This window comes from Brugia malayi (genome assembly GCF_000002995.4).
Source record: "Brugia malayi strain FR3 genome assembly, contig: Bm_v4_ChrX_scaffold_001, whole genome shotgun sequence".
Lineage (NCBI taxonomy): Eukaryota > Metazoa > Nematoda > Chromadorea > Rhabditida > Onchocercidae > Brugia > Brugia malayi.
This window is the reverse complement of record NW_025062479.1, coordinates 13656700-13683165: the sequence shown is the minus strand read 5'-3', so window position 1 is coordinate 13683165 and position 26466 is coordinate 13656700. Positions and strand designations below refer to the sequence as shown.

The 26466-nt window shown below is 26.6% G+C and overlaps 2 protein-coding genes across 4 annotated transcripts; one reads left to right on the top strand and one right to left on the bottom strand.

Annotated features, from left to right (window-relative positions):
- Nucleotides 1–1565: 1565 nt before the first annotated feature.
- Bma-ampd-1 (adenosine monophosphate deaminase, putative) lies at nt 1566–12426 on the top strand (the record flags this gene model as incomplete). 3 transcript variants are annotated; one of them, XM_043074762.1, is made up of 18 exons in its annotated part: nt 1566–1956; nt 2532–2688; nt 4963–5158; nt 5379–5550; nt 6292–6357; nt 7827–7936; nt 8069–8187; nt 8635–8764; nt 8870–8974; nt 9185–9221; nt 9607–9791; nt 9998–10161; nt 10359–10536; nt 10943–11055; nt 11424–11544; nt 11639–11812; nt 11979–12089; nt 12229–12426. In XM_043074762.1, the coding sequence occupies 18 exons, from the start codon at nt 1566–1568 to the stop codon at nt 12424–12426; spliced, it is 2727 nt and encodes a 908-aa protein (XP_042930696.1). The 3 variants fall into 3 exon arrangements, with proteins under 3 accessions (XP_042930696.1, XP_042930695.1, XP_042930694.1); XM_043074761.1 differs by lacking the exon at nt 6292–6357 and adding an exon at nt 3635–3673; XM_043074760.1 differs by lacking the exon at nt 6292–6357.
- A 1972-nt stretch (nt 12427–14398) lies between these two features.
- Bma-gck-1 (Germinal center kinase family protein 1, putative) lies at nt 14399–25219 on the bottom strand (the record flags this gene model as incomplete). The annotated part of the gene is made up of 12 exons (XM_043074759.1): nt 14399–14411; nt 14735–14949; nt 15203–15403; nt 15665–15847; nt 16163–16340; nt 16603–16760; nt 16970–17158; nt 17450–17607; nt 18949–19114; nt 19526–19654; nt 19825–19920; nt 25196–25219. 12 exons carry the CDS (start codon nt 25217–25219, stop codon nt 14399–14401), a joined length of 1710 nt encoding a protein of 569 aa, XP_042930693.1.
- Nucleotides 25220–26466: the final 1247 nt, after the last annotated feature.

The window sequence follows — 26466 nt, the reverse complement described above, 5'->3', positions numbered from 1 at the left end:
AAAAATCAACCAACATCTTAGTAGAGTAAATTTTAAATCAGAAAATGTTTAATACCCACTAGTTATATATATACTTATTATATGATAACTATAAATAAATAAATAGTTAATAAATTAGACAAAACTGGACTAGAGTAAACTAGGCTACATTATAAAAATTTCAAAGAAATTAAAGTAAGGACAAGAACACATATTAGTGATTCCAGTATTATAGATTTTAGCTAAGCAATATTTTATTTTAAAGTTATAGCTTTCTTTAACATAATATAATACTTGACAAATTATCACATGTCATCGTTCTAAATATTTTAATTGAAATGATTTTAATAAGATGATAAGAAATGGCTGATAAATTTTTATAACAAAAGTAATTAGCCATCACATTGCACAGTTTAAAAAGAAAAAATTAATAATTTTGGACTAAGAAGAAATGTTTACAAATGTATTTGTCAGCTAATGTTAACTTATGAAATTGATCTAATTCAATGTGTACGAATAAAACAGCATCGGTGATGACTAATGATTGACAGGATAATGGATTGATGTGTACTTCTGGAACAGATCATCATTGAAAATAGGGTCATTGACATGAGTGACAGTTATACAGCTCATTGTTACGATAAAGAAATATGCAATAACAATTAGTCACGGATTCCCGTAGTAATTTGACCAGATACCAGCCAGATCACATCTGCTTGCTTATCTTGCATAATAGTTTCATCAAATATCAATCAAATCACATCTGCTTGCTTGTTTTAAATCAGATCAGACCTGCTTGCTTAATTCGTGTAGCGAATATTAATCAGATCAGGTTTGCTTGCTTAACTTACTTCTTAGTAATTTGATCGGAGGAAGATAATTTCATTATTTGTACATTCATACTTAATTTTCTCATCGAAAATACTATTTTTCACAATCGAAAAAAAGTATTTTCACAATTAGTCTAAGTGAAAAAGATTTAACCAGTAAAGAAGGAATAAGCGAATAATATTACTTTCGGTTCATTATAGCAGATTTGTCTTCTTTCCATTTTTCAAATTTCATCTTCGTTATTGTCACCGTTGTTATTGTTGTTTTTGTCGTTTTCATCATTAATTTCTATAATTCTTTCTCTCTCTTTCTCCCTCTTTCTCCCTCGCTTTTCCACTCTCTCCATTATTTCCATTCTCTCTCTCCTTCTTTCTTTCTCTCTCTCTCATTCTTTCAATCATATTTAGGCATGTCGCAGTGTCCCTCCATTTTTAATTTCATCAATTCTTCTGAGCAAAAAAAAGAGAGTGAAAGTAATACAATAATTAAGATGGAGTATACAGGTAAATTATTCAGCAAATTATTTAATCAATAATTTTTCCTTTAATTGCACTATTACCATTAATGTAATGTTCGACCTCGTTCATTTTTGCTACAAATCGATTGATAGCGAAATTAACGCTTAAAATTCATTGATGTAATATGCATTCGTTAACTAAATTAAAATTACATTTGTAATTTATTATTACAGCAAAGGCATATTAAACGATTGAATATTCTGTGATTATTATTGATCAATAGACAGTGGTTGATAAATGTCATCAGCACATCGGAAATGTCCCCTAAGTGGTTTATTTGGCACACCACCATCAGTCAATTTTTTCTCGCCTTCTACAGCTGATACTAATATATTTCTTATTGCAAATAATACTATTATTGATAATAATAGTAGTAATGATGATAGTAATGTTGATGATGATAGTGATAATATTGATAATGTTGTTGTTGATAATGATGATAGTGTAGCAGTAGCAGCAACAGCAGTAACAACAACAATAGTAGCAGAAGAAAAAGCAACAATTTGTGATCAATTCTCGGAAGAGATTGTTAGCACACAACAGCAACAACAACAGTCATCACAAGATATTTCAAAATTATCACAAACAATGGATGGACAGTTAACATCATTTCTGGCTAATACATTAAGTAAGTTTATTTTTTATTTATTTATTTATTTTTTGTTTTTAATTTCATTTCATTTTCATTCATATATTTTTATCAGAAGGAAAAAAAAAGTTTATTTTTTTTTTTTCATTTTCTTCATATTACAACTACTGTTTTTTTTTTTTTTTTTTTTGAAACATTAAGATTATCGTTATTAATTATTTTATTCATTTTGCTACATTAAGGAAAGTATTATTTATTGTAGTTAAATTATGGTATTTTGTTTATTTTTTTTTAATGAGAATGAAATCTGTATGTGTGTCCTTTTTTTTCTAGCACATTAAAAAAATAAATCTTAGATATCCAGTCTAACCTAGTTAGTTAATTTTTTTTCTTTAATTAACATAGCAAAAATTCTACTACATTATAACCTGTATGTAAATGATAGATTAGTTGATAAATGAATGATTAAATTAGAATGCCGAATTAGTGAGTAGTTATTCTATATATGCATATAGCTTTATTTATTAAACAATAATTCAAATGTCTTAAATAATATCTTTGCTTGATAAATTTTATTTTTGCGGATTTTGTTTCTAGAGACAGTTTTTTTACAGAAACAGTCGATTCAGATGTCCTCGATTGTGGTCCATTTCAAGTAGGATTTATGGAAGATTCCGATCATCATATGGTTTCACCTCCTTTTGAAATTTCGCAATATCCGATTGAAGTAAAAGAAAGTAAAGATGCAATTCATCGACAGCTTACAAATAGGTATTTCTAGCTCTTAGCATACTTATGAATTAATTATTCTTGTGATGCTTTCATTAAGAAGTTCACTTTTTCTGTCCAGAAATATATGTTACTTTTGCTTCTCTAATTAAGTTCACCAGTTTAAAAGTATTTCATCAATATGGCAAGAAAATTTCGTTCATTTTCTTTTTGCTTGTTTGTATCTTATTTATTTTTAACTTTATTTGGAACTTTATACAAATGAACAAACTTCTCAAACAAATGATGATGGAAAAAATGCTTCTACTTAATCCAGACGATGGATTTAATAAAGTCAGAGATGAATAGAGCTCACTAATTTAACTAATTTAAGCAATCTAAAAACTAGTTTTTAAACGATATAGTTTACTTCTTTTCAAATCACCTTGGAATTGTTTTGTTTTTAGTTCTAGCTTTGTATTGAAGAAGCAAAAGGCTAGTATCGAATTTTACAATCGAATGCAAGAAAAGGTTCAATAAAAGGCGGTCATTTAATTACTAATTTACCATTTTTACAACTTTCCAATCTGTAAGAAATTTATTTGCTAGAAATTATTGTAAGTTAAGCAGGTTAACCTCAATTATTGCTTCAATAGGACATCTTTCTGAATGACCTCAATATGGCGACATTTTGTTATTAATAGTATCATGAAACTGCATACTTATTGATAATCAATATGATTTAAAAACTGTTAACTTAAACTTCGTTTGATAATCTGTTCAAAGCATCAAATTTTTTTAAGCTGATAAAAACAAAGAGCAAAAAAAAAAAAAAAAGAAAAAATCAGTATATAGATTCTGCTACACTTTTTTCTAAACTTCATTAACCTTTCGCTTTTTTTTTTCCATATACTGTACAAATTAAGTAAAGTGGATAACATGCAGGTAATCATTATTCATATATTTGTTACAATAACAAAACTAACCTCTTTGTTAATTAAATTTACAGGTGTCGAAATTCTGGAAAATTACGTCGTCATTCTTTGCAGTGAGTCATAATTTACTCGTTAATTTTTTTTTTTAATTTTATTTCATTGTTCAACTGATATTGCCAATAATAGTGTAATAAACGAATGAATGCACTAAATTTGATTTTATTATATGATATTTCGATGAATGTGAAATATTGTATGGGACAAAATGCGATACTTTTCGATCGTTTAGTGCAACTGCATCTTACAATTGTTGTGATATGCATGCTAGATGCAATCGTACAAAATGGTGCCTTCTTATTTTAAATAATTTATGTTTTTATTATCTTTAAGGTCAACCATTTGCTAATCACTATTCATTGTTAGCGCATTGCATGACTGTTATTTTAATCTAATTAATTTTGATCTAGTTTTATCTGAAATGTTTTATTATATGTATATATTTCTTAATTGCATACATTTTATGCAAAGTGTTCAATAATTTTGCACCGAAAAAATATTTAATGATTAAATTTATTATTCATTCTAAACTAAAATATGCTTAGATTAAAATAATATCCCAAATAAATAAATTGACCATTTTATAGGAGTTGAATGAATTATACCTGTTTAAATTATATATATTTGCGTCATCATTTCTGTTTCTTCGTTTTTCCATCATCTAATATTAATCGTGCATTTTGCTCGTTGTTACCATTTTTTGCTTCTTTATTATTTCGAATGCTTGTTCATAGATATTTTATTATTACCGTTAAACATTTCACTTCTATCCATTACGATCATTTTGAATCATAATTTGAGAGTTAGTATAATATATATCTTTTTCTAAAAGATAAACGAAAAGAATAAGATAATTCGATCATCACTAATTTGCATTAATTCATGTACAATCTAGTGGAGATTTTAAGCTGTTGAAATTTTGTCATTTTAATATCCTCAATTCAGAATTCATACATAGAATTTTTTCTTATTAATACTATCTAATTATCATTACTGCTATTTTTACTGATTTTATCTTGATAACCATTCTTTTTATAGTATCAATATTATATTATTAACATAATTATTATTAGTATACTTTTTTATATACTTAACTAGTATATATAAACCTAATCGTTAATAGTAGTTGCAGTATTATTTGAAATATACTAAAACACATGAAAATATTAACTTGAGATTTGCAATTGAAATATGAATTATTTAGATGAGAGCAAAAATGCTTTTCTTGTACATCTGAAATTAGTAATTGATAATGTTGAAAATTTAAATGGAGGGTAAAATTTTCTATGCATCTTTGAAATAGAAATCAAACTAATGATCACTATTTTCGTTTCTTATTTTGTAGAGCTCGAATGGAATCAGCGCAACATGATGGTGATTCTTCACTTCTACAAATTAATTCACTCGGATTGTTAAATGGAATGGATGAAAATCTGGAGCTTCGTGCTCGATCACCACAACATGTTGAAATGTATACATTCCGAGATGCTGTTGATGTTAATTATCAACGAATGGCCGTAACCGGAGAAGAGCTTTCTGGGGTTTGATTAAAATTTAAAAAAAAGAAAGAACTCTATTTTTTTATTTTTTACTTATCAAAATTTCATTTTCCATATTTGATTTTTTTGTTGTTGTTGACAGTTTTAAGCGAATGAAATATGAAAGAAGAATGAAAATTTAGCAATGTAAGGTGTATTTACTTGTAATGTTGAAGTTTGCTTCTGTATAAATTAATGGATGAACTTGAATTTCTTTTTTCAGGTACCACTGGAAGATTTAAAAGAATCGGCCCGGGAATTAACTGAAGCACTGATGCTACGTAAGGAATATATGGAGCGTATTGGAAATCAATTTCCGTTAACAACCAAAAATTTTCTCGCTGGTTACTATCCGAAAAATTTGCCAAAATATCGACGAAAAAACATCGAAATGAGTTTGTTTTGTAATAATATTATTATATATACATACTTTTTTTTCAAACCTAAGACGCATATAAATTCATTTTGTTAAGAGCACACCGTTTACTTTTTAAGCTTTGTAATTTCCCTGCGTTTAGATTTATTTCATACGCTGTAATTTATAAAAAAGTTTTTCTTTTTTGAAGTTCATACAAGTCAGCTGTTTATGTATAATCGTTTAACAGCAAATCACATAGTTTTAAGTTTTAAATTGTAGAGCTTTCATTATATCATAATTAGATATTTAAGAGTGAGGGAAAATGATGCAACTAATAAACCAAAGCTTTAGTCAATTTTTAAAAAACACTTCAATTGCATCAACTACTTATTCTTTTCTTTTTAAAAAGATAATGATTCAGTTCTTTTTTTTTTTTTTTTTTTTTCAAATGCATTACAATTTATGCTGTCATGTTCAATTGCAAAATTCAGCTGGAATTTTATGTAGGTTTTTTTTAATTAGTTTAGATCTTATTTCATTCTCTTTTCCTTTCTCCCTCATCTTGTTCTTTATTTCGATATTGCTTTTAATTTTTCTTTCTTTTTTTTTTTCTTATAATATAGTTGCTTTACAATTGAATTTCTTAATTATTGGTTGTAATGTACTTTCTTATCATTTTTTATAATTGTTTTCTTGTTACTGCTATTAATATGATTAGCACTATTAAATTTTTTCTTTTCCTTTTCTTTTTTTTTTTTAAGTTTTTGCAAATTTTAAGAGTCTTCACATGACGTCTCAAAAGATGCTATGTCAGCAGCATTGGATAAGGAGAGGCATCCGGAAGGTAATAAATATAATTTAGGTTAGAAAAATAAAAAAGATTTTAGTGATTTATAAGAAGTAACAGCATGAATTGGGGTTTTTTTTTGGCTAACATATAAATTGCAATCTTTTTTTCTTTTTCTTTTCTTTTTTTTTTTTTTTTTAAATTTCGGATCAAATCCTTTGTTCAGTCGATTTATATCTATAAATATAGATTATTATTTTCTTGAGAACAAAACGTCAAATATTATTTTTCTTGTATTTTTAACGAAAACAATATAGGAATGGATTATTATGTATCTAAATTAAAACAAATAAAATTACCTAACAAAAATAGCAAGAAAAATAAAAGGAAAGATTGAAGAAGGAAAGGAAGAAAAAAAGTGAGTTATTTATATGATATCATAACATTAAAGTTTTAATATGTTAGGATAACATTTAGAGTTTTGTACTAGAAAAGTGTGTTTTAGAGTAGTATTTTTGAACTAACTCGCTGTTTTTCTTCTCATTAAATTTGACTTATTACAGTTTATAGTTTAGCAAATCTTTTAATAATAATTGTTTTTGTTTTTTTTCAAATTTTATCTTTTTTCTTTGATTCTTTTTTTCATCTAAAATTTTGAAATTGCTTTTTGTCCTTTATCTCATTCAACTTTTCCTGTTTTATAATATTAATTTTTTTTTAAATTACACTCACAATGACTCTTGTCTGGTGAATTCAGTGTGCACTTTTTGATGTTATATTGCTTACCTTAGTTTGTTTAAATTTAAAGAAACTAGGATGTAATAAAAAAAAATTTTAAAGAAACTAGGAACTTAGATTTACCATTTTTCGTGGTACAATAGCAGTAATACTTTTGATGGTATATTTGTCTAAAATAATTTTGAATTTAGAAATGCGTCATCTTCATATTTTGATATTAGCCAACTTTTGTTATTTATATGCCATGAAGACTGATTGATAAATTACAAAATGTTTAAAAAACAAATTATTGATATAAAAGAATATGCTAAATTTGACCAAATACTATTGACCAGTGGCGAGTAATGTTTTATTTCCTTTTATATTAACAGTTTGTTGTAATTTTACTTTTTCTTCACTGGAATGCATTTCTGTTAGATATATCATTCTTAAAGCGATGGTTTCCTAAGCTTATTATTCAGATGTCCGAATGAACTAGTATGTTTTTATTTCATATGCAAATTTAATTGAGCTATATGATAGCAATATTCATAAATGTTGAATAATCATTTCATAATATGCAAATCATCGATTAATTTATTTTCTGGTTATTGTGGCTTTTTTTTTTTATTTTTTGGAATATTATTCAAGATATTTTACACGTTTACTATTCATTTGGGCGTCTAAATTTAGATGAAATCCTATCTTTTGCTTGCATGCATTTAATTTGAATTATTTTAACTAATGCATTTTGAAGATAAAAGTTTGATTCAGTGAAGAAACTAATGAAATAATTTTCTAATTTTCAGCTGCACAAACATCATATAATCCACCTCTTCCACCAGAAGACCATTGGGGTTTAAATATACCATTACCAAAATATGAAAAAACTTATATATTGAAACGAAATCGTGGCATGGTAAGTTGTTTTTCTTTAAATTATTAATAGTTATTTGGTTTTTTTAATAGGTATAATTTTGCTGCCAAATTAATTAATGGTATATTTGAAGAATTGAAGATTTCAACAACAACGAAAAAAAGAAAATTGCAGGTGGAAATTCTAGATAAAGATGAAGAAGTACCACATCAGTTTCGACATGCATATATTTCAAAGGAGAAATTTTTAAGAGATTTAGAAAGGCTTTCAGTAATGATTGTAAATGGACCGCTGTAAGTAAAAACTAATTTCGTTTTGTTTAGACATTCTGTTCTTAAAATTTCTTAATTCTTTTTTTATCTCTCATTTAAAACGACGATTTTTTCTTGTGTCCTAAAAAAAAAGGTATTTTTGTCAGATTGATTTTATTAGACAGTGCTATAAATTTCATTATCATGTGATACTTAAGAAATTAAAGGATTAAAATATTGGCTCAGTTTTCTTTTTTAATTATTAGTCTATTTCTTTCTTAAAAAAAAAAAAAAAGTTTTCAAAGGATTTTCATAAATGGCATTCTATTTTTGAATTAAAGCTGCTTCAATTAATAATATAATAAATTGTTACTTCCTATTATAATTCTATAATTATTTGTATTTACTTATCACTTATGGTTTTACTAAGCTGTAATCGATCTGATAAGTGATAGCCATGATAATCTCATGTAGAGTTATCATTTTTAGAAAAAGTTTTTGCTATCGACGATTGTGCTTCTTGCAAAATAAGTTCCAATTACACACATTGATGAATGAACTTCGAGAGCAACATGAACAGAAATCTGTGCCACATCGTGATTTTTATAATATTAGAAAGGCAAGTGTTTAGAAAATTAAGTCATAAACACATAAAGTTATAATTTTTACCTTTCTTATACCTTTCTTAATCAATACTAATGAATTTAATTTAATAAAATTGCAGGTTGATACACATATACATGCTGCTAGTTCGATGAATCAAAAACATTTGCTACGTTTTATTAAAAAAAAGATGAAAACAGAAAAGGATACAGTAGTTTTGGAAAGGGTTCATTTTTTTTCTCTAGTTCTTGTTAGCTATTACTGATATGCTAATACGTGGTCATTTAGTTTAATTAAGATGATATTTTGAACTGGAAGGTTTCAAATTAAAATTACTTAGGGGATATGAAGTTAAGATTTAGTTAAAGCAACTGAGATTTTAAAATTTCTTTGCTTTGTTTGCATTATGAAGAATAGTTTTTCTCTTTTTTTTCAGAATGGTATGAAAATTACTTTGGAGCAAGTTTTCGAGGGTTTGTTTTTGGAAAATCTTCTGACTACTTTCAAATTTGATTTTAGTTGCTTACATTCTTGCTTATCATAAATTTGGCGGTTTTTTTAATTTTAATTTGATACTCTTTTAAGTCTTTAGATATTTATTTAAGGATATAATTTTTCTTTTATTTATATATTAAATAAAAACAACAGTAATTTCAGTGTTAATTTTTTCCCCTTTTTGAAGCCATTTTTTTTTTTTTTTTTTAGTAGTATTTTTTGCTTACATTTATTGGTCTCATCTTTATACATAATGAAGAAGTAGGCATGGTATTTTAAAATGCTAAGTATTTTTTCATAAGATTGATACAATATCATCCATTTTTCTTTTCCGCATTTCACTATTTATTTATTTTTTATCAGGTCTTGGCATTAGTGCTTATGATTTATCAGTTGATATGTTAGATGTGCATGCAGATCGAAATACTTTTCATCGTTTTGATAAATTTAACACCAAATATAATCCTGTTGGTGAAAGTACGTTACGTGAAATTTTCATCAAAACTGATAACTACGTTGGTGGGAAATATTTTGCTGATGTTTTAAAAGTGAGTTATTTTCCATTTTACCCTAATAATTTTTCAATGTTATTCAATGAAGTTAATTGTCATAGTTTTTTTTCTCATATTTGTAATTCATGAAATTTGCTTTAAGTAATTTACATCTTAATTTAATTTATGTTTTCTTAAAAAAAAAAAGAAATTGTTTTTCAAATTTTTGGTCTATAAAGGTATGAGTTTAAATATTGTTTGAGGAGGTTTTATCTGATTTGGAAGATAGTAAGTATCAACATGCTGAACCACGCTTGTCAATTTATGGACATAATAAAGAGGAATGGGATAAGTTGGCTAAATGGGCAATTGAAAATGATGTTTATTCAGTGAATGCACGATGGTTAATTCAGATACCTCGTTTATAGTTTGTTTTTACTGCTTCTTATTATCTTATTAATTTAAATAAAGCATATTCTAACTTTTATTATAATAAATTAGAGGAGCAGATATTCAAAAATTAAATCACAAAAAAAAAAAAAAAACTTAACTTATAATCTTCTGTATTTTCTAGTTTTTTTGCAAAATTCTGGATTAAATTCTTAGTGCTTAAACATATTTTAGTGATGTTTATCGCTCAAAGAAAATGGTCAGAAATTTCGATGAAATGTTGGATAATATTTTTACACCACTTTTTGAAGTGACTAATAATCCAGAGTCTCATCCACATCTTTTCCGATTTTTGCAGCAAATTTCTGGCATTGATTCTGTCGATGATGAAAGTAAACTTGAACATATAAAAGTAAGTAAACGATACGTTGGAAAAAAAATTGATAATCAAAAACCAATTTATAGTGCTATTTATTCTATGCCTAACTTATTTTGTCATAAAATAATATCTTTTAATGTTATGTTTTATTTCTTTAATGAGAATGCGATAAATATTAATTACTTAATTTTAAAATTCATCTCAATGAAGTCATATGAAATGTACATTTGATATTTGTCATTGTCTTTCTTTATTACTATTTTATTTGTTGTTTAATTTTCTGTAATTAAACATAACTATAATTGCAGTTTTTTTTTCCAGCTAATTACAACCTCTTTCATTTGAACCTAAAGAAACGATGGGATGAAATAGGAATGTTATAAGAAACAAAATTATTGAAATATGTAAAATTGGGTTAAAGTGTTTTCTAATATTGCAGTTTGATCGCTTAACACCGGAGCCGAAAGATTACTGCGATGCTGAAAATCCATCATATGACTATTATTTATTTTATATGTATGCAAATTTAGTAGCACTCAATGCATTAAGACGGTAAGCTACTTTTTTTCTTGTTAATTTATTTTATTTCTATTGTAAACCAAAACGTTAGTATATATATATATTCTTATTTCTGCCATAATTCTTCAAGTGGGATTTTTTTTCATTTTAATAGTTTTCAAAAGCTCAAATTATCCTTTCCAAAATTTCAGCTATTACTAATTTAAGCTATTTATTTCATTTATTCTTCAGATTAGCTCTTATTTCATTTATTCTTGGCTTCTTTTCTCTCTCTCCCCTCTCTTTCTTTCTATTGAATGGTGGTGTATTTTTTCTATCCTCATCATACAGAATTTTTCGTACTTTTTTAGCTCAATAAACTGAGTTAATCAAAGTTTTAATCTAAGAATGAGCTATTTTAGAGAACGTGGCTTAAATACCTTTTCACTACGACCACATTGTGGTGAAGCTGGACACGTAAGCCATCTTGTCACGGGTTATTTGACATCTGAAAGCATTGCACATGGTCTATTACTTCGTAAAGTTAGCTATTGCTTCATATTTTTAAGTTTTAGAATTCAAAATTGATTTTTTTGTTCATAACTCACTTTGTTTCGAAAAAAAAAAAAAATTCCAGGTACCTGTTTTACAGTATTTATTTTATCTATCGCAAATTGGAATTGCAATGTCACCACTTAGTAATAATTCATTATTTATCAGTTATCATCGAAATCCATTACCAGAATTTCATATGAAAGGCCTAAATGTATCACTATCAACAGATGATCCTTTGCAGTTTCATTTTACCAAGGCAAATATTTATTTCAAATTTTATAATTTCCTTTTTACCTCTTTTTCTTCTTTCTTTATTAAATGAATGCAAAACGATATGGAGTTAAATTACAGCCTAAAATTCTAAGAAATAATTTTATCATTTTAAATGATATTATAAAAATGACTGTCAGTTATTCATTTAGGAAGCGCTAATGGAAGAATATAGCATTGCTGCGCAAGTTTGGAAACTCAGCAGTTGTGATATGTGTGAATTAGCTCGAAATAGTGTATTACAAAGTGGTTTTGAGGATAAGGCAAGCTTGTCATCCTAGATATTTCCAAGTTTTCTTTTTTTTTTTTACATTTTAATTTTGTTATTTCCATCATTTGAATAATTTATGATTTCTGGTCATAAAAAAAAAAAAAAAAACAAAAAAAAAAAATGAATTTTAGGTGAAAGTACACTGGTTAGGACCAAATTATAAAGAGGAAGGTGTATTGGGAAATGATATTTCACGTACTAACGTACCTGATATTCGTGTATCATTTCGTCATGAAACATTGGTAGATGAATTGTGCAGTTTATTTCGGACACGTAATATTCATCGTATTGAGCATTATAATGATGATGTTGGCGGTCTAAGAATTTAATCTTTCTTTTTTAATTTTATACTTCCAAATATTTTAGCACAAATTTTGCGGGTTTTAAATAAGGTTTTATATTTAAGTCTAAATTATTTGATGTTAGAATATTTTGAGAAATGAGAAAGCAAATAAATCAAAGGAATAAGAGGAAGCAAATAAATCATACTGATATTTAATACAAATTAGGAACATTTTACAAATAGTACTTTTATGCTGCATTAGGAAGAAGCAAATTGAAAACGTGAATGTAAATTTTTTGTTATTAAATTTCTGTGGAAAAAGAAACAATTTCATGTCTTTTTCATCTATTTAATCCTTTTTGTTTTTTTTAATAAACAAAAAAATTATTTTATAAGCAGATTATTATTATTATATTATTACCATTATTTTATTATTATCATTGTTAGATTAATTATTACCATTATCATTATTATTGTGACTACTATATTACTCTTACTATTATTATCCATTCATATTTTATAATATATTCTGGTTTTTCTTTCTAGAAATATTAAGAAATTTTTCTGTTCCTATTCGTATGTTCATTGTTGTCGGGTATATATTCCATAGCAAATACTTTCTCCCCAATAAAATGTTTTGCAGTACTACAGTTAAATTGTGGAATATTTTGACATGTTTTTCGATGTTAAAATTAATTTTAGAGCATAAATTAGGTATAATATCCCACTTCTACAACCTGAATATTTTTTACGAATTCATTACATTTTATTATCTGCTATAACTTTCCAAAATTTTAAGAGATTTCCATAATAAAATCTTATTTCCAAAGTACTTTGTAGTAAAGAAACACTTATTATGCAAACAGTTTAAATAGAGATTATTCATTGAAGTATTATTACTTTCAGAAAATCGGAATATTTGGCTCTGAAATGATCTAAAATAATAACTTTAAATAAATTAAATCTGGATTCCTTATCAATGTAACTTCTTGAATTTGCATAACAGTATTTAATTCTTGTCATAATCTTTGAATAACATATAACTATTCATTTTTAATAAAAATGATACCATTTAAAATGCAAAAAATAAATACTGTGTGTCATATGAGAAACAAAAAATTCACATAAATATAACGAACAGTAAAATTCGGATTTGGGAGTGAAAAGAAGCTGAAGAAAGTTTGGTTCTTTTTGTAGAAATTTCATCACAGCTTTACGAAGTGAATGCAAAAATCGAGTTTGAAAGAACTTTTTTTGAGTAAATTAAGAAATTTAAAAGACTCCACCTATAAGCTTTTCGTACTTTTTTGTTTTAGGGTATTTCTTGTGTGTTTCAAAACATTTCAGTAACAAACAGAAAGGTAAAATAGGCTGTTAATAGATTCAGCCAAATAAAAAGTGTTTGATTAAATGGGCACCGACTTTAGCAAATATGAAAACGGAATATTGGACAATATCGCACTTCTTAATGAAAGTAATAATTAAGAATAATTATGGACATAACTTTCTTTACAAATTGAGATAAATTTTTCAGAATAGTAAAAATTTTCATGGCACGTATTTTAGAATTAGAAATTGTGAAACAAACACTACTTCAGCAAAAAAAAAGAAAAATCGTATGACAACCAATTTTTTTTTTTTCGGCTTTTAGGTATGAAATCATCAAGACTTCAGTCTTTTTCTATAATTCTCTATCAAGCATCATTTCCTTTAACTTTTTTTTTTTTTTTTTTCAATTTGATGAAAGGAATATTTATCAATGATTTTGATTTATTAGCGGCATGGTAATATTTTTAATTCCAACAGAAGTATACAAATCGCTGTAACGAATTTATAGATTAAATTTATTCATCAAAAGCATAAGTCTGATCATCATGAATAAAAAGAAAGATAACAATTATAGAAAGAACAAAGTGGTGGCGCCTAAATTAACACAAATTGAAAATTAATATAATTACACGCTAATGCATTATTTAGTAAGACCAACAATTAACACTCCAATTAATCAACGGAGATCTTCACAGTGATCGCCTAAAATAAACAAATTAAAACATACATCTATAATGTTATAATCTTCTGTGAGCTTAGTACAAGATATACTTAGTACAATATTCTGTGAGCTTAGTACAAGATATATATATTAAATCTCATTCCAATATGTTCTAAAATAAATTTCATCACATAAAAAAAGTAGAGATATCAAGTAGTTTAAAATTAACGCTCTCTGTCCTTGAAAGTTAGTCAGATCTAAAATTTATGCTTGCCAGTTTGATAATAATTGAAAAAATTTTAAAACTTTATGACAATTATTTTCATCAACTCTATAGAAAGAATTAAGTATAAAATGAACTTACGCAGTTAAACGATCAACAGCTGCTTGCAATTCAGATTCAGTTGCCTGAGGATATGCAACAGCAGTTAGTAATTCAACCAAAAATTCGTCACATATACCAGGACAATTCTTTTCAGCTTCTTTGAAAGCTGCAGCTACAGCATTCAAATCAGTACCCGAATGACGAGTACGTGCTAATCTATCCAAAGCTGGCAGTAATGTATATTCCAAGACACCCTTCAAAACTGTGCTTAGTAGCATTGTTTTAATGAAACAAAATAATCTGAATTATTTAGATAATTAAAAAATAAATACAATTATAAATGTATTCCTTAATTTGCAGCTTATTCATTAATGCAAATAACTTTATATTCTACAAATCACATTATCTGGGTGAACGACAGTTTTTCTAATTATCTTAAACAAGCTATAAATTCTAAATATCAGAAAAAAAAAAATAAATAAACTGGTAAAATATTAAAGCAAATACCTTTCTCTTTGGTTGCTCATATAATGGTTCATTCATTTGTGTTGAAAGATGATTACTCTGATGAACTGATGATGTTCGGTAAGCAGTACGAATGTTTGATGCATTGCTAGTATGTGAGGACATATCACGACCACGTTGTACTGCTCCTTGCATATTCGAAGTATCATTGATTGCAAACGAATGGCGAATTAATGATGAGGTCTAAAGTACTCAAATTATTGTTTCATATATATATATATATATAATCCACCAAACTAGGTACTTACTTAAATAAGAAACAGAAGTTATGAAACTAGTAATTACAACTGCTATCCAATATCTTATCCGCCCCCCCCCCCCCCCCAAATCAAAACATAATCAGTAAAAGCAATACCTATCAAAACAAGATATATATAATTGAAACTATAAGGAAAGATTTTTTTAACCGCTTGAAAAAAGTTTGAAAATTAAAATAAAACAAACAGGTGAACTTGTTGGTGATGAAACGGCTATCGTTGTAGCATTACCATTATGTGCCACTTTGACATCATTTGTGAATGAACCCGTATTAGCATAAACTGGTGATGAATAGTTAGTGTAAGAAGTAGAAGAACTTGTTGGACGTAATGATGTCTGGCGAAGTTCATGTGCTACTTGCGCTACACTCTATAAAAAAAAAAAGAAAAAAAAAACCATTACTATATGAAATAGAAAAATAAAATTGGTAAACAAACTTTTCCAAATAATGCTGTGAGAGAAAACAATAATAAAAGAAAATATTTGGTAATTAATATCATAATCTTCCAAGAAAGAACCTGAACGATGATATGCAACGAATAGAAGCGAAATTACTAATTAAGAGCTCTAGTAATTCTTATACAAATGCATATTATTCACAATAAAAATTATAAAATTTAGAGATAAAACATAAAAAATAAAAGCTCCAATATGATCAATCAGATTAAAATGAGAATAACGTACAGAATCATTATTTCTATTAATAATTGTAGAATTTGGGCTTATTTCTTGAGTTCGCGATAAATAAGATAATGGTAAGGATGGTCTTGTAGTATCACTCTTCAGTCGTACAGTATTTTGGTCATCCATAACATCATTTGTACATTGTGGTGTTTTTATCGTATTAAACACCCAATCGGTTCTTTAAAAATTAATAATCAAATGTTATGCATAAAAAAAAAAACCGAAAAATGATTGAATTTGAAATTTTAATATTAAGAATAAAATTCTCTTTGCTATTAAGACTTGATCGTCATAACATTATTCTATGTTCAAAAAGAAACAGCGATAAAAAAAAGACAAACAGAAGATAACAATAACTGATATCTTCAAAAGAACTCTCTTAAATTGAGATAAGAAAAAGAAAGTTCAAAAAAAGAAAAAAAAAGTTCTAAATCATGTACCCGCCACTACTATCAACTTCTTCATCTTGGTCTGAATCGCTACTTGGTCCAAGTCTTGCTTTATAGTCCGCACTCCGCTCAATCAAATCCATTAGAATTGAATTTTTCTTTGCTCTTCGAATGAATGGATGCTTCAGTAACTCTTTTGCAGAAGGTCTCTAAAATAAACTTTGAAAATCTGCAAATTCAAGTAAAATAAATTTTATATTATTGAACTAACATTTCTACTTAACTACCATAAATTAAATGGATTTTTAAAGTATATGAGATTCTACAACAAACCACCACTGAATAAATGGATAATGTCATCAACTATCATTATTTTTCCTATACAAGATTAATTATGACATGCACAACAGCAACTAACATTTTCTGGATCTTTATTCAAACATAATTCGACGAAATCCTTGAACAGACGAGACCAGTGAGATCCATTTAGTTGTGGTGGAGGATTTTTGGGTATCAAAAATAATACACGCATTGGATGCAAGTCTGAATGTGGTGGTTCACCATTCGCTAGTTCTATGGCTGTAATGCCTAAACTCCAAATATCTGCCTAAAAATAAGACATTAATTAGCAAAATTTAATTTAACTTTAGTTAAATAAACTCGAGAATGACCCGAAATGATTTACAAGATATTACATCTGTCAAACAACTAACATAAAAAGGACACTAACCAAATCCTAAATCTTCAAGAATACTAAAACTAGAAGGCAAGAAATTAGATGTGAAAAGATTTTTTTAAAACCCCATTTCATAATAATAAAAATCGATCCATTACAACAAAATGAAAAAGCGGTCAGAAAAGAAAGAAAACTGGACGAATGGTAAGCTAAAAACTAAACCTTGAAATCATAAGAAGCTTGCCGGATCACTTCAGGTGCCATCCAAAATGGTGTCCCCACAAATGTAATTCGTTTTTTCACCGTTTCTGTTAGCTGCCCTGCGACACCAAAATCTGCTACTTTTACATCACCATTTTCGGACAGTAAAACATTTGCAGCTGGAAAAAGAAAAGTAAGCTTTTTCAACTAAAACTTTTTAAAATTTGCTTTACCAAGAACATTGCACATAATGACAAGGTTACTTATAAAGAGATACATGAAAATCGGTATACCAAAAGTAAGTTAGTTACCTCAATTATCTCCTCCTGTCCCTGAGCAAATTTATTTTTATGAGATAATGAACAAATAATCATGAAGAATAAGTACTGATGTTTAAATGATTTTTGGAAAAAGTTCAAATTGCTAAAAAAGATTTATTTCATTGATATATTAACGGATCTGAAAGTGACGTCGATTTTTGTTCTATAAAAACAAAAACTATATATTCTGAATGATATGGGATCCGAACATTAACTGCAGAGAAATTATTTTATGAAAACTATTAAAATGCTTTTCTAAGGTTATCAGAATGGAATTTGTTGGATGATTCCTAATGTTGTATTGGTCCTGACAAATTTGGCTATATTAAAAGTACCAATAAAATAATCTCATCATTGCGTACAATTAAATAGATATTTGCTAAACTATCCTACTAAAATGAAACATCATTAAAAAAATAAATAAATAAATACACACCCATAAGATCATTTCATGGTAAATGATTAAAGGTTACTTACCTAATTCAAGTTATTTCGTGTTAAAAGTGCATTTACTATTACGTGAAAAGAAAAAATGTTCAAAGAGATGTTCACAGTTTTTCAGTTCCAGTTGCTTAAATTACTACTAATATTCATAGGGAATTTTTCTTTAATTCAAAAAAAAAAAAAAATGATTAACATAACGTACAAATATAATAAAAAGTTAGCTGTTCCTCGTAAAATCCTCAATTTTTTTACCCCAAATTTCCATGCTATCCATTTTTTTTTTTCTCAAAAATTTACAATCTTAAAGTTTTATAGTGATAAAAAAAAGCAATTCATCATTTGTACAATGATGACATCAATGAATTATAATCTCAATATGGAATGAATGAATAAAAAAGATAAGCTCTAGATAATCAAAGTTATACAAATTTCAGAAAAAAGTTTTCGTTTTTTTTGGAAAGATTTTTCTGAAAAGATTTCAGAAATTTTTTTTCGTCAGAGAACAAAGTATCACACAAAAGTGAATGGAGTTAGCAGTGTTACAGTTATGAGTAATTCATACATGTCCGTACACTTTGATATAAACGTAGTTATTTACTATTTCACAGGATTCTTAAGCTTCACTCCACGAAAACGACTCTAAATTATTTACAGTGTAGCACCAAATAATTACTTCCAAAGCTTGCATTATAGTATTTTTATATCAGAAAGAAAAAAAAAAGGCTTAAAAAAAAATAAATTAATGAAAAATCGAACCTTTAATATCACGATGAATTTTCCGTTCAGAATGGAGATACTCTAAACCTTTCAATATTTCGCGCAGAATTACAGCAATATGACCTTCTTCTAATTTACCACATTTTGTTAAATCTAATGCTGAACCACCACCCAAATATTCCATTATTATCCATAGTTTGGATTCCTACAATAAACTTTTATCATCTGCAGTCAAATAAAATGTTATAATAATGATACCAAGGTAAGTTCATCTTTTTTATCAATGCAACAGAGTCTATTAACACTGCATTGTACTTTAAAGTTTAATGTTAAAAATATCTCAGACTTAAAATATGAAACCTTTTCATATCTATGGCAACAACTGATAAACGTTCATTAGAAAAGAAAACATTAAGAGAATAAAATATTCCTTGACACCACATAAATTCAGTCTAATTTTCAAAGTTAACCTCAACTACGGCACTAATTTCCCAGAATCTTTTACTATTTTAGTAGTACTTTTGCACTGATATCATTTACGAATATCATCGGTCAAAAGAAAAAATTCAGGAAATTGAAGTAGATCTTTCCCACGGAAAGAAATAATCGAACCAACTTTCAAATACGATCCGTAGTATTTCGTGACATATGGTGAATCACATTGACTAAGTACCATAATTTCTTGTTGTATGTCCTCAATTTCATCTTCAGCTTTCTCCAAGTCAATTATTTTTATTGCAACTACCTGCAAGATAAAACCCAGAGCTCATATACTGACTTAAATTAATACTTACTTAACAATATTGACTCAAATTCTTTCAAATTTCCCTAACCTTCGACTATCTCTTAGCAGCTAGGAAATGTTGAACTATACCACAAATATATCAATTTAAAAACATAATAAATTTTACAGACCTGTCCAGTACGATTATCAATTCCTTTGAAAACTTCGCCAAATGAGCCACGTCCAATTTTTTCCTGACGTGTAAACAAATATTCGGGATCAAGTTTCTGCAATAATGAACTTCATTTTGTTATCAAACAAATGAAAATTTAAAAATATAAATTTAATATAATCTTTTTTTATCAATTTGAATAATTTCTTTAATCGGTAGAGTCATCAGAAAAAAAACTATCGCAGCTACATTTCATACGGTTAAAAGCCAGTTATTTCATTCATTCAAAAAATTATAGCTATTTACAAACTAAAAGAAAATAAATGAGCACTTCTATCACTTCCTCATTTTTGCATATTTGAAAGTGGTGTTCAATTTTCAAGCATATTTTTAAAAATATATTTTGACAAATGTCTAATTTCGGAATGGTCTGCAATCAAACATCATAACACTTAAAACTACGCAGTTCTTTTTTGTACGAAGATTTAACAAACTTCTTTTATGAAGAGTAAAAAAAAAGATACCTACATTCTTTTAAATCATATCGTAAATCTTAAATATACTTGAATATACGATTATATAACGAATATAATTGGAGTATAAATAAAAGAATAAATCAAAAAAAAAAAAAAAAAAAAAGACTGAAATGCATATCCATCAGTTAGTGTTGTTCAAATATATTAATAATAGGTATTAAGTTAAGGCTTTGAGCAGTGTTACAAATTCGATCAGATTATAGGACAAATTTTATGGCTATCATCAACAAAAATGTCAAATGAGGAAAAGAGAATTAGATAAACAGACTTTAAAAGATTTATGAATACAGGTGGTGCAACTCAATCCCATTTATTGTACTCCGCATATGATTGCAATACATTTCGCTGCAATAATTATATAATTTGATTCAGCATTCCGGAAAACATCAAGTAAAAATACTTAATTTAATATTTATTGTATGTTTCAAACTTATAAATTGTTGCATTCATTTTTTTCAAGTACACTCGAATTTATTTAAAAAACTTAACGAAAAAAAAAAAAAAAAAACAACCCAGGCGAATCTTAATATTCTCAAAGAAAAAAGAAAAAGTTGAGATATAAAAGATAGTAAATGGCGAAGAGATTTGTAATTTGATGTCTAACAAATCAAGTCAACACAACAGTGACGAAGTTATGGAATGTAAACAAATATGACGGATTCACTTCCTTTCGAAATACTTTGAATCATCTGCATAATATATACTATTGCTATTGATAATAGTAGCTAATGAAATATAAATAAATAAAAGGAGAAATGCAATAAGTGACACTTTGAAAAGGTAACAATCAAAAAGATTGAAAAAATGAAGCGATTAGAATTCACAAATACTTACTGCAGGAGAGGGAGAGAGAAAGAGAGAGCAAATGAATTGCAGGTTTTTGTATTAAACTTAAAATTGATTTAAACATAAATTGTACTCAAGTATCAACCTGTTACGCTTAAATTTAGCAAAAGTTCCTATAGAATTTCAATTAAATCAAAAATAGATGCAAATAGAAATAACATGGGTTAATTAGCTTCTTACATTTAGAATATTAGCATAAGCAAAAAAATAACGAAGAGTATTTCGGGAAAGTTGCGCAAATTCATGATAGCAACAATGTAATAAGCAAATAAATTCAAAAATTGAAAATGCTGTGAAAGATGTCAAAAGAATATTATATTTATTTAAAAAGGATGAAAATGAAAAAAAAAAAAAAACCTCCGCTCCTAAACTCATCATTTCGGCAAATTAATTTACTCAGTTAATTTTGTTTTAGCAAACACATATCCAATTTTCAAATGTATGAAACAATATATGAGCAGAAACAAGATATTTCAGCTAAATTTTTAATGAGCAGTTTTTCAAAATAGAAAAGTCTAAAAGAAACAATAACATCATTGAATTGAGATAAATGCCCAGAATACATGCTTTAAATATTTCCAATTGGAATTAAAATTTAATTATGGTAAGAAAGATCTTTGGTTTTTAATAAACAATGCTAATAAACACCAATACTAACTGTTTGTTCTCAACCACATAATGATAATAAATGTTCTACTGACACAGAAATTCAAATATCACTATTCTCTCAAAAATTCCTCATAAGAATTTAATACTATGTTAACTACACAGCTTCTACTATTTCAAAATTTATTCACTATTTATACATCTCAACTATCAGTGTTTACTAAAAAAATATCTTTCCCAATTTAGAATCAAATCACAGCAAGACACTCTCCAAAACAATATTTATTTCTTAATTTTATATTGATTTTTACTGAAAAAGAAGAGACAGAGGGAGAAGGAAAAAGCTTAAGTCAGAAATGAAAATAATAAAAAATTAAATACAATTTAGAAAACAAACCAGTAAAATTTACATATTCTATACAGTCTACTATCAACTGCTACTATCTATACCATACTTCTCATTTTCGAAAATTATATCGAGAAGAACAAAGTTTGATTTATCAAAATGTGTAGTATATTTACAAAAATTAAGAATGTTATATCAATTAAGTATTTCTTTTTCTCTTCTCATCACTTTAATACCGTTATCAATAATAATTTATCAACTGCTCTAATGTCGGTCTGATCTTTTCATAGGATGAAAAAAACAAACACTAAAAATTCATTTTCATTTTATTGCTATGCATATGACTTTCCCAATAATATGAAAATAATAGCTTCAAATAATATAAGCAGTCAGATTAGATTAAAACAAATATTCTTCATGGTTTTTTTTTTTTTTTTTTTTCACTAAACTTGTACATAAACTCAAAAATGATTTATAAATTTTAGTTTGTTGCACATAATGAAACACAACTTTCACGTAATTTATAAGAAAAATCTAATCTAACGCAAATTTCATTTTTCCAAAAAGAAAAAAAAAACTATGTGTAATTCTCTAGTATTGATTAAACTTCATTAAAAAAGTACATTCTACGAGGAATTAAAATCTTTAGTCTTTATTATCACTGATATCTCTATGAAGACAAATTTCATGCTAGAGCACATCATATACATGGCTCGAGTTTCTTTCTCTTCATCAATCATGAAAACTAATAATTAATATTAAGTACTAATAAGCAAAAAAAAAACTAATAAGTAATATTAGCTAATGCGAGTACCAAAGAACAGAGAGTCTTTTTTAGCTATAAATGACAATAAACGACATAATAGAGGAGTCAGTGAGTGAACAAAAATGCAAACACAAATTATTTTCTTTTTCGATTTAAATTGTGTATCTGCAAAGTTTCAAGAATAGTAGATAAAAGAACTTTAAAGCTTCTTTTCTTTTTTTAATTTTCAAATCAATGACAGATGGGAGTCAATTCTTTTAAATGTGCAACCAATTTACAATTACATTTTGCAATTTACTCATCATTATTTCTAAATACTTCAAAATTTAATTTTTTATATATACTTATATATATCAATAGGATGATTAAAATCCTTTATTTATTATGACTACTTTTTGAAACACTTTTTTGTCCTATTGAACGAAATAAGTTCAAAGTTTTTCACATTCGTTTAATTTTGCTCAGCTTACCAACAATAAAAACGACATTAAAAGATGTTACTTTGTCCTTCTTATCGCTTTTTTTCTTTCGTAAATGCTATATTAAATGTAAAAAAACAAAAAAAAAAAAAAAAAAAAAAAAAATCAAAAACAGTACCAGAGAATTTTGGCACCATTTTCTCAACGGATAAATAGACAAATAAGTAAATAAATGATTAATATGACTGCTATTTGATTAAATAAAAAAAAAAAAGGCAGTAAATTGATATGAACACACACACACAGTCATTAGCAAACGATTGCTACGCTATCATCTTTTAAATTTTTGTCAATTCAATAAAAATAAAAAAAAAAAGAATGTTAAAATAAATTGTTACATTCCAAATTTATTTGTCTATATCATGATGGAGCATGATTCAACTATATGGTAAGCTATGATAAACTGACAAAATTAAATGCCACAATTTCGACCCAAATTTCGTATACCTTGTAAATTCCTAGTTAACTAATATGTATATATTTTTTCTTTCATTTTCTAGTATTACATCATAGAGTGTACATTTCTTTCATACCTGAGAGGTGATGATGGGTTTTCCTTCTTTTCTGTATTGAAAGTGAAAAGGTATATAAGGACAAATTTAACAAATTCATATTAGTCACATATAAACGTTTATATGTGAAGTTGAAGTGCTCTAGTATCGCAGTCATACTAAAAAGAATATAACATAACTCATAATAAAAAAAAGCAAATAATAAATTAGTAAAAAAAAAATTCTTTAATTTTTCAAAATTAGTTCAGTCCTTAAAATTAACGGAAAAATAATGTACACTTTGTCCATGATTTTGCGACAATATTATGAAATTATCTCTTTTACATATTCTCACACGAAGTATATATACTGTTTATTTAACAACCAAAAAATTTAGGCAATCTTAATTTAAGGATACTTGAAAAAATAGATGAATTTTAATTTGTCCGTAAATTTAATATTCCAATAAATATATGTTTTTCTAAAAAAAAAAAAAAAAAATGTAGTATATGTTTTCTTGTTACGTCTCTTATTCAACATTCCACATGTTTTCCTCATTTCCAGATATATATTCAAAATTACGTCTTAATTGCTCAACAGCCAACTAATCCTATAGCAAGAAAGTAACTGTATTAGTTGAAGCATTCGGATTTAAGAATTTGAATTTGTCTACCGAACATATCAAATTATCTTTCAGTAACTATTAAAAAACCGACCAAGAATAAAGCCTTACGAATTACTATAAACATAGCAATTCCTTCATAATATTAAACAGTTTTCAATTTCCTGACCAAAAATAAATTAACAGTAGCGCAAGAAAATTAGAAAGCCAAAAAATTAGAAAAATTAAAGCTCTAATCGAATATCAGCGCAAAAAAATACACCAAAAAAAAAAGGCATGCAAAGTTCCAAGCCGAAAAATGCATTGAAGAATTATGGACTAATTATATGTACCTTTAATATTTTTATCTTTTACTTTCAGACATATATATATATATATATATGTTCTATCTAGTAGTATATATATACTACTAGATAGAAACATCACAGAAAGCTAGTTCGTAATACTTATTCATAAGAAGACACATATGCAGACAACAAAATAAAAATTTGATAACTATTCTCTAAGCTTTTTTGAAATAAAAGGATAAAAAAGATAAAAGTTGTTCCATAAATTCATCAATATACTTACTGAGTAAATCCATATTCTTCTGTATAGAAAAAGAAATTTAACTATATAAAATATGTAAATACAAACCCAATTAATTATGGCCAAATGATAACCTATATCAAAAAAAAAAAAATGCCAAAAAAACCTGCCGATTGCCCTGGAAATGCTGTCATCGTTTTCAGCGTTCAGCCAATTTCCAAGTTACACTCTCGCTTCCTCAGTCTTCACGACAAATCTAATTTGTCTCACCTGAACTGTAGCTAAAATAAACAAGTAGTAAAGCAACAGTATAAAAGATCGCGTCAACAAATACAGCAATATTTCAAAGAACACAATATTCTTTTAAAAAATTTAGAAAGAGCCATATTTTCATTATTGCAGAACTACATACACTATTTGATCAATGCAATAAAACTTCACTACTTATAAAACTCAAAAAATAGACGAATTCTTATAGTTCTATTCTACCACAACACCAAAATATTATTTTTCTGAAATGGTATTTCAAATAATAAAATCATCAGCACTTAGACTGGTTTACTGAAAAAAATAATAACAGAAAACTGTTAGAACTTGGAAATGATCGACAGCTTTTAAGGAGATTAACATACAGATATCTCAATACATTAGTGTGATATGTTTGAACATTTTAAATACAGGAAATAAAAACCTTGGACAATTACAAAAAAAAAAAAAAAAAAAAAGACATTTCCTATTCAAAAAAATTAGCCTAATCTTTTACCTAATAAAATTAACAGATAAAGTTAAAACTTACAATATCAAAGTATTATAATACTATTTAATAGTTATTTATCATCCGAATATTAAATTAAAAAATAAAGAATGAGTCATACAACAAACTGAATTCAAAAATACATTAAAAAGCAAATAAGCATTGCTTTGCAAATACTATTAAATACTAAATAAGAACAAGAAGATGATTTTGACAAGTTTAAAAAAGATTTAATTTTTTCGGGGAAGCTAACAAACAAATATCTCAATAAAAGGCTGAGGAAGACATAACAAATAAAAAAAGAAAAGATAACAAAATTTCTAGTACAAATATCTCCAATAGTTATCCTCTTTTCTATCAATCTTCACTCCTTTTTCCTTCATACTTCACTTACAAAAAAGTATATAATTTAAAGACAACATTCTTGTAATGTCTTCAGCTTAAAAACGGACCTTATTCTATAACTAAGGCATGTTTAAAGTTAAATTTCATAACACTGTTAATTTGACTTCTTAATTTCTTTTTTTCTACTAAAAAAAAACCTTCCCTTTTTTTCCTAAAAAAGCAAACTAATTCTCAGAAAAATAATCCTCAAGGAATATTTCCGCTTATTTTTTAACAAGATTTTTTGATAATACAATGTATAGCAAAATCGAAAAAAAAAGTGTAAACAGAATAAAATCATTT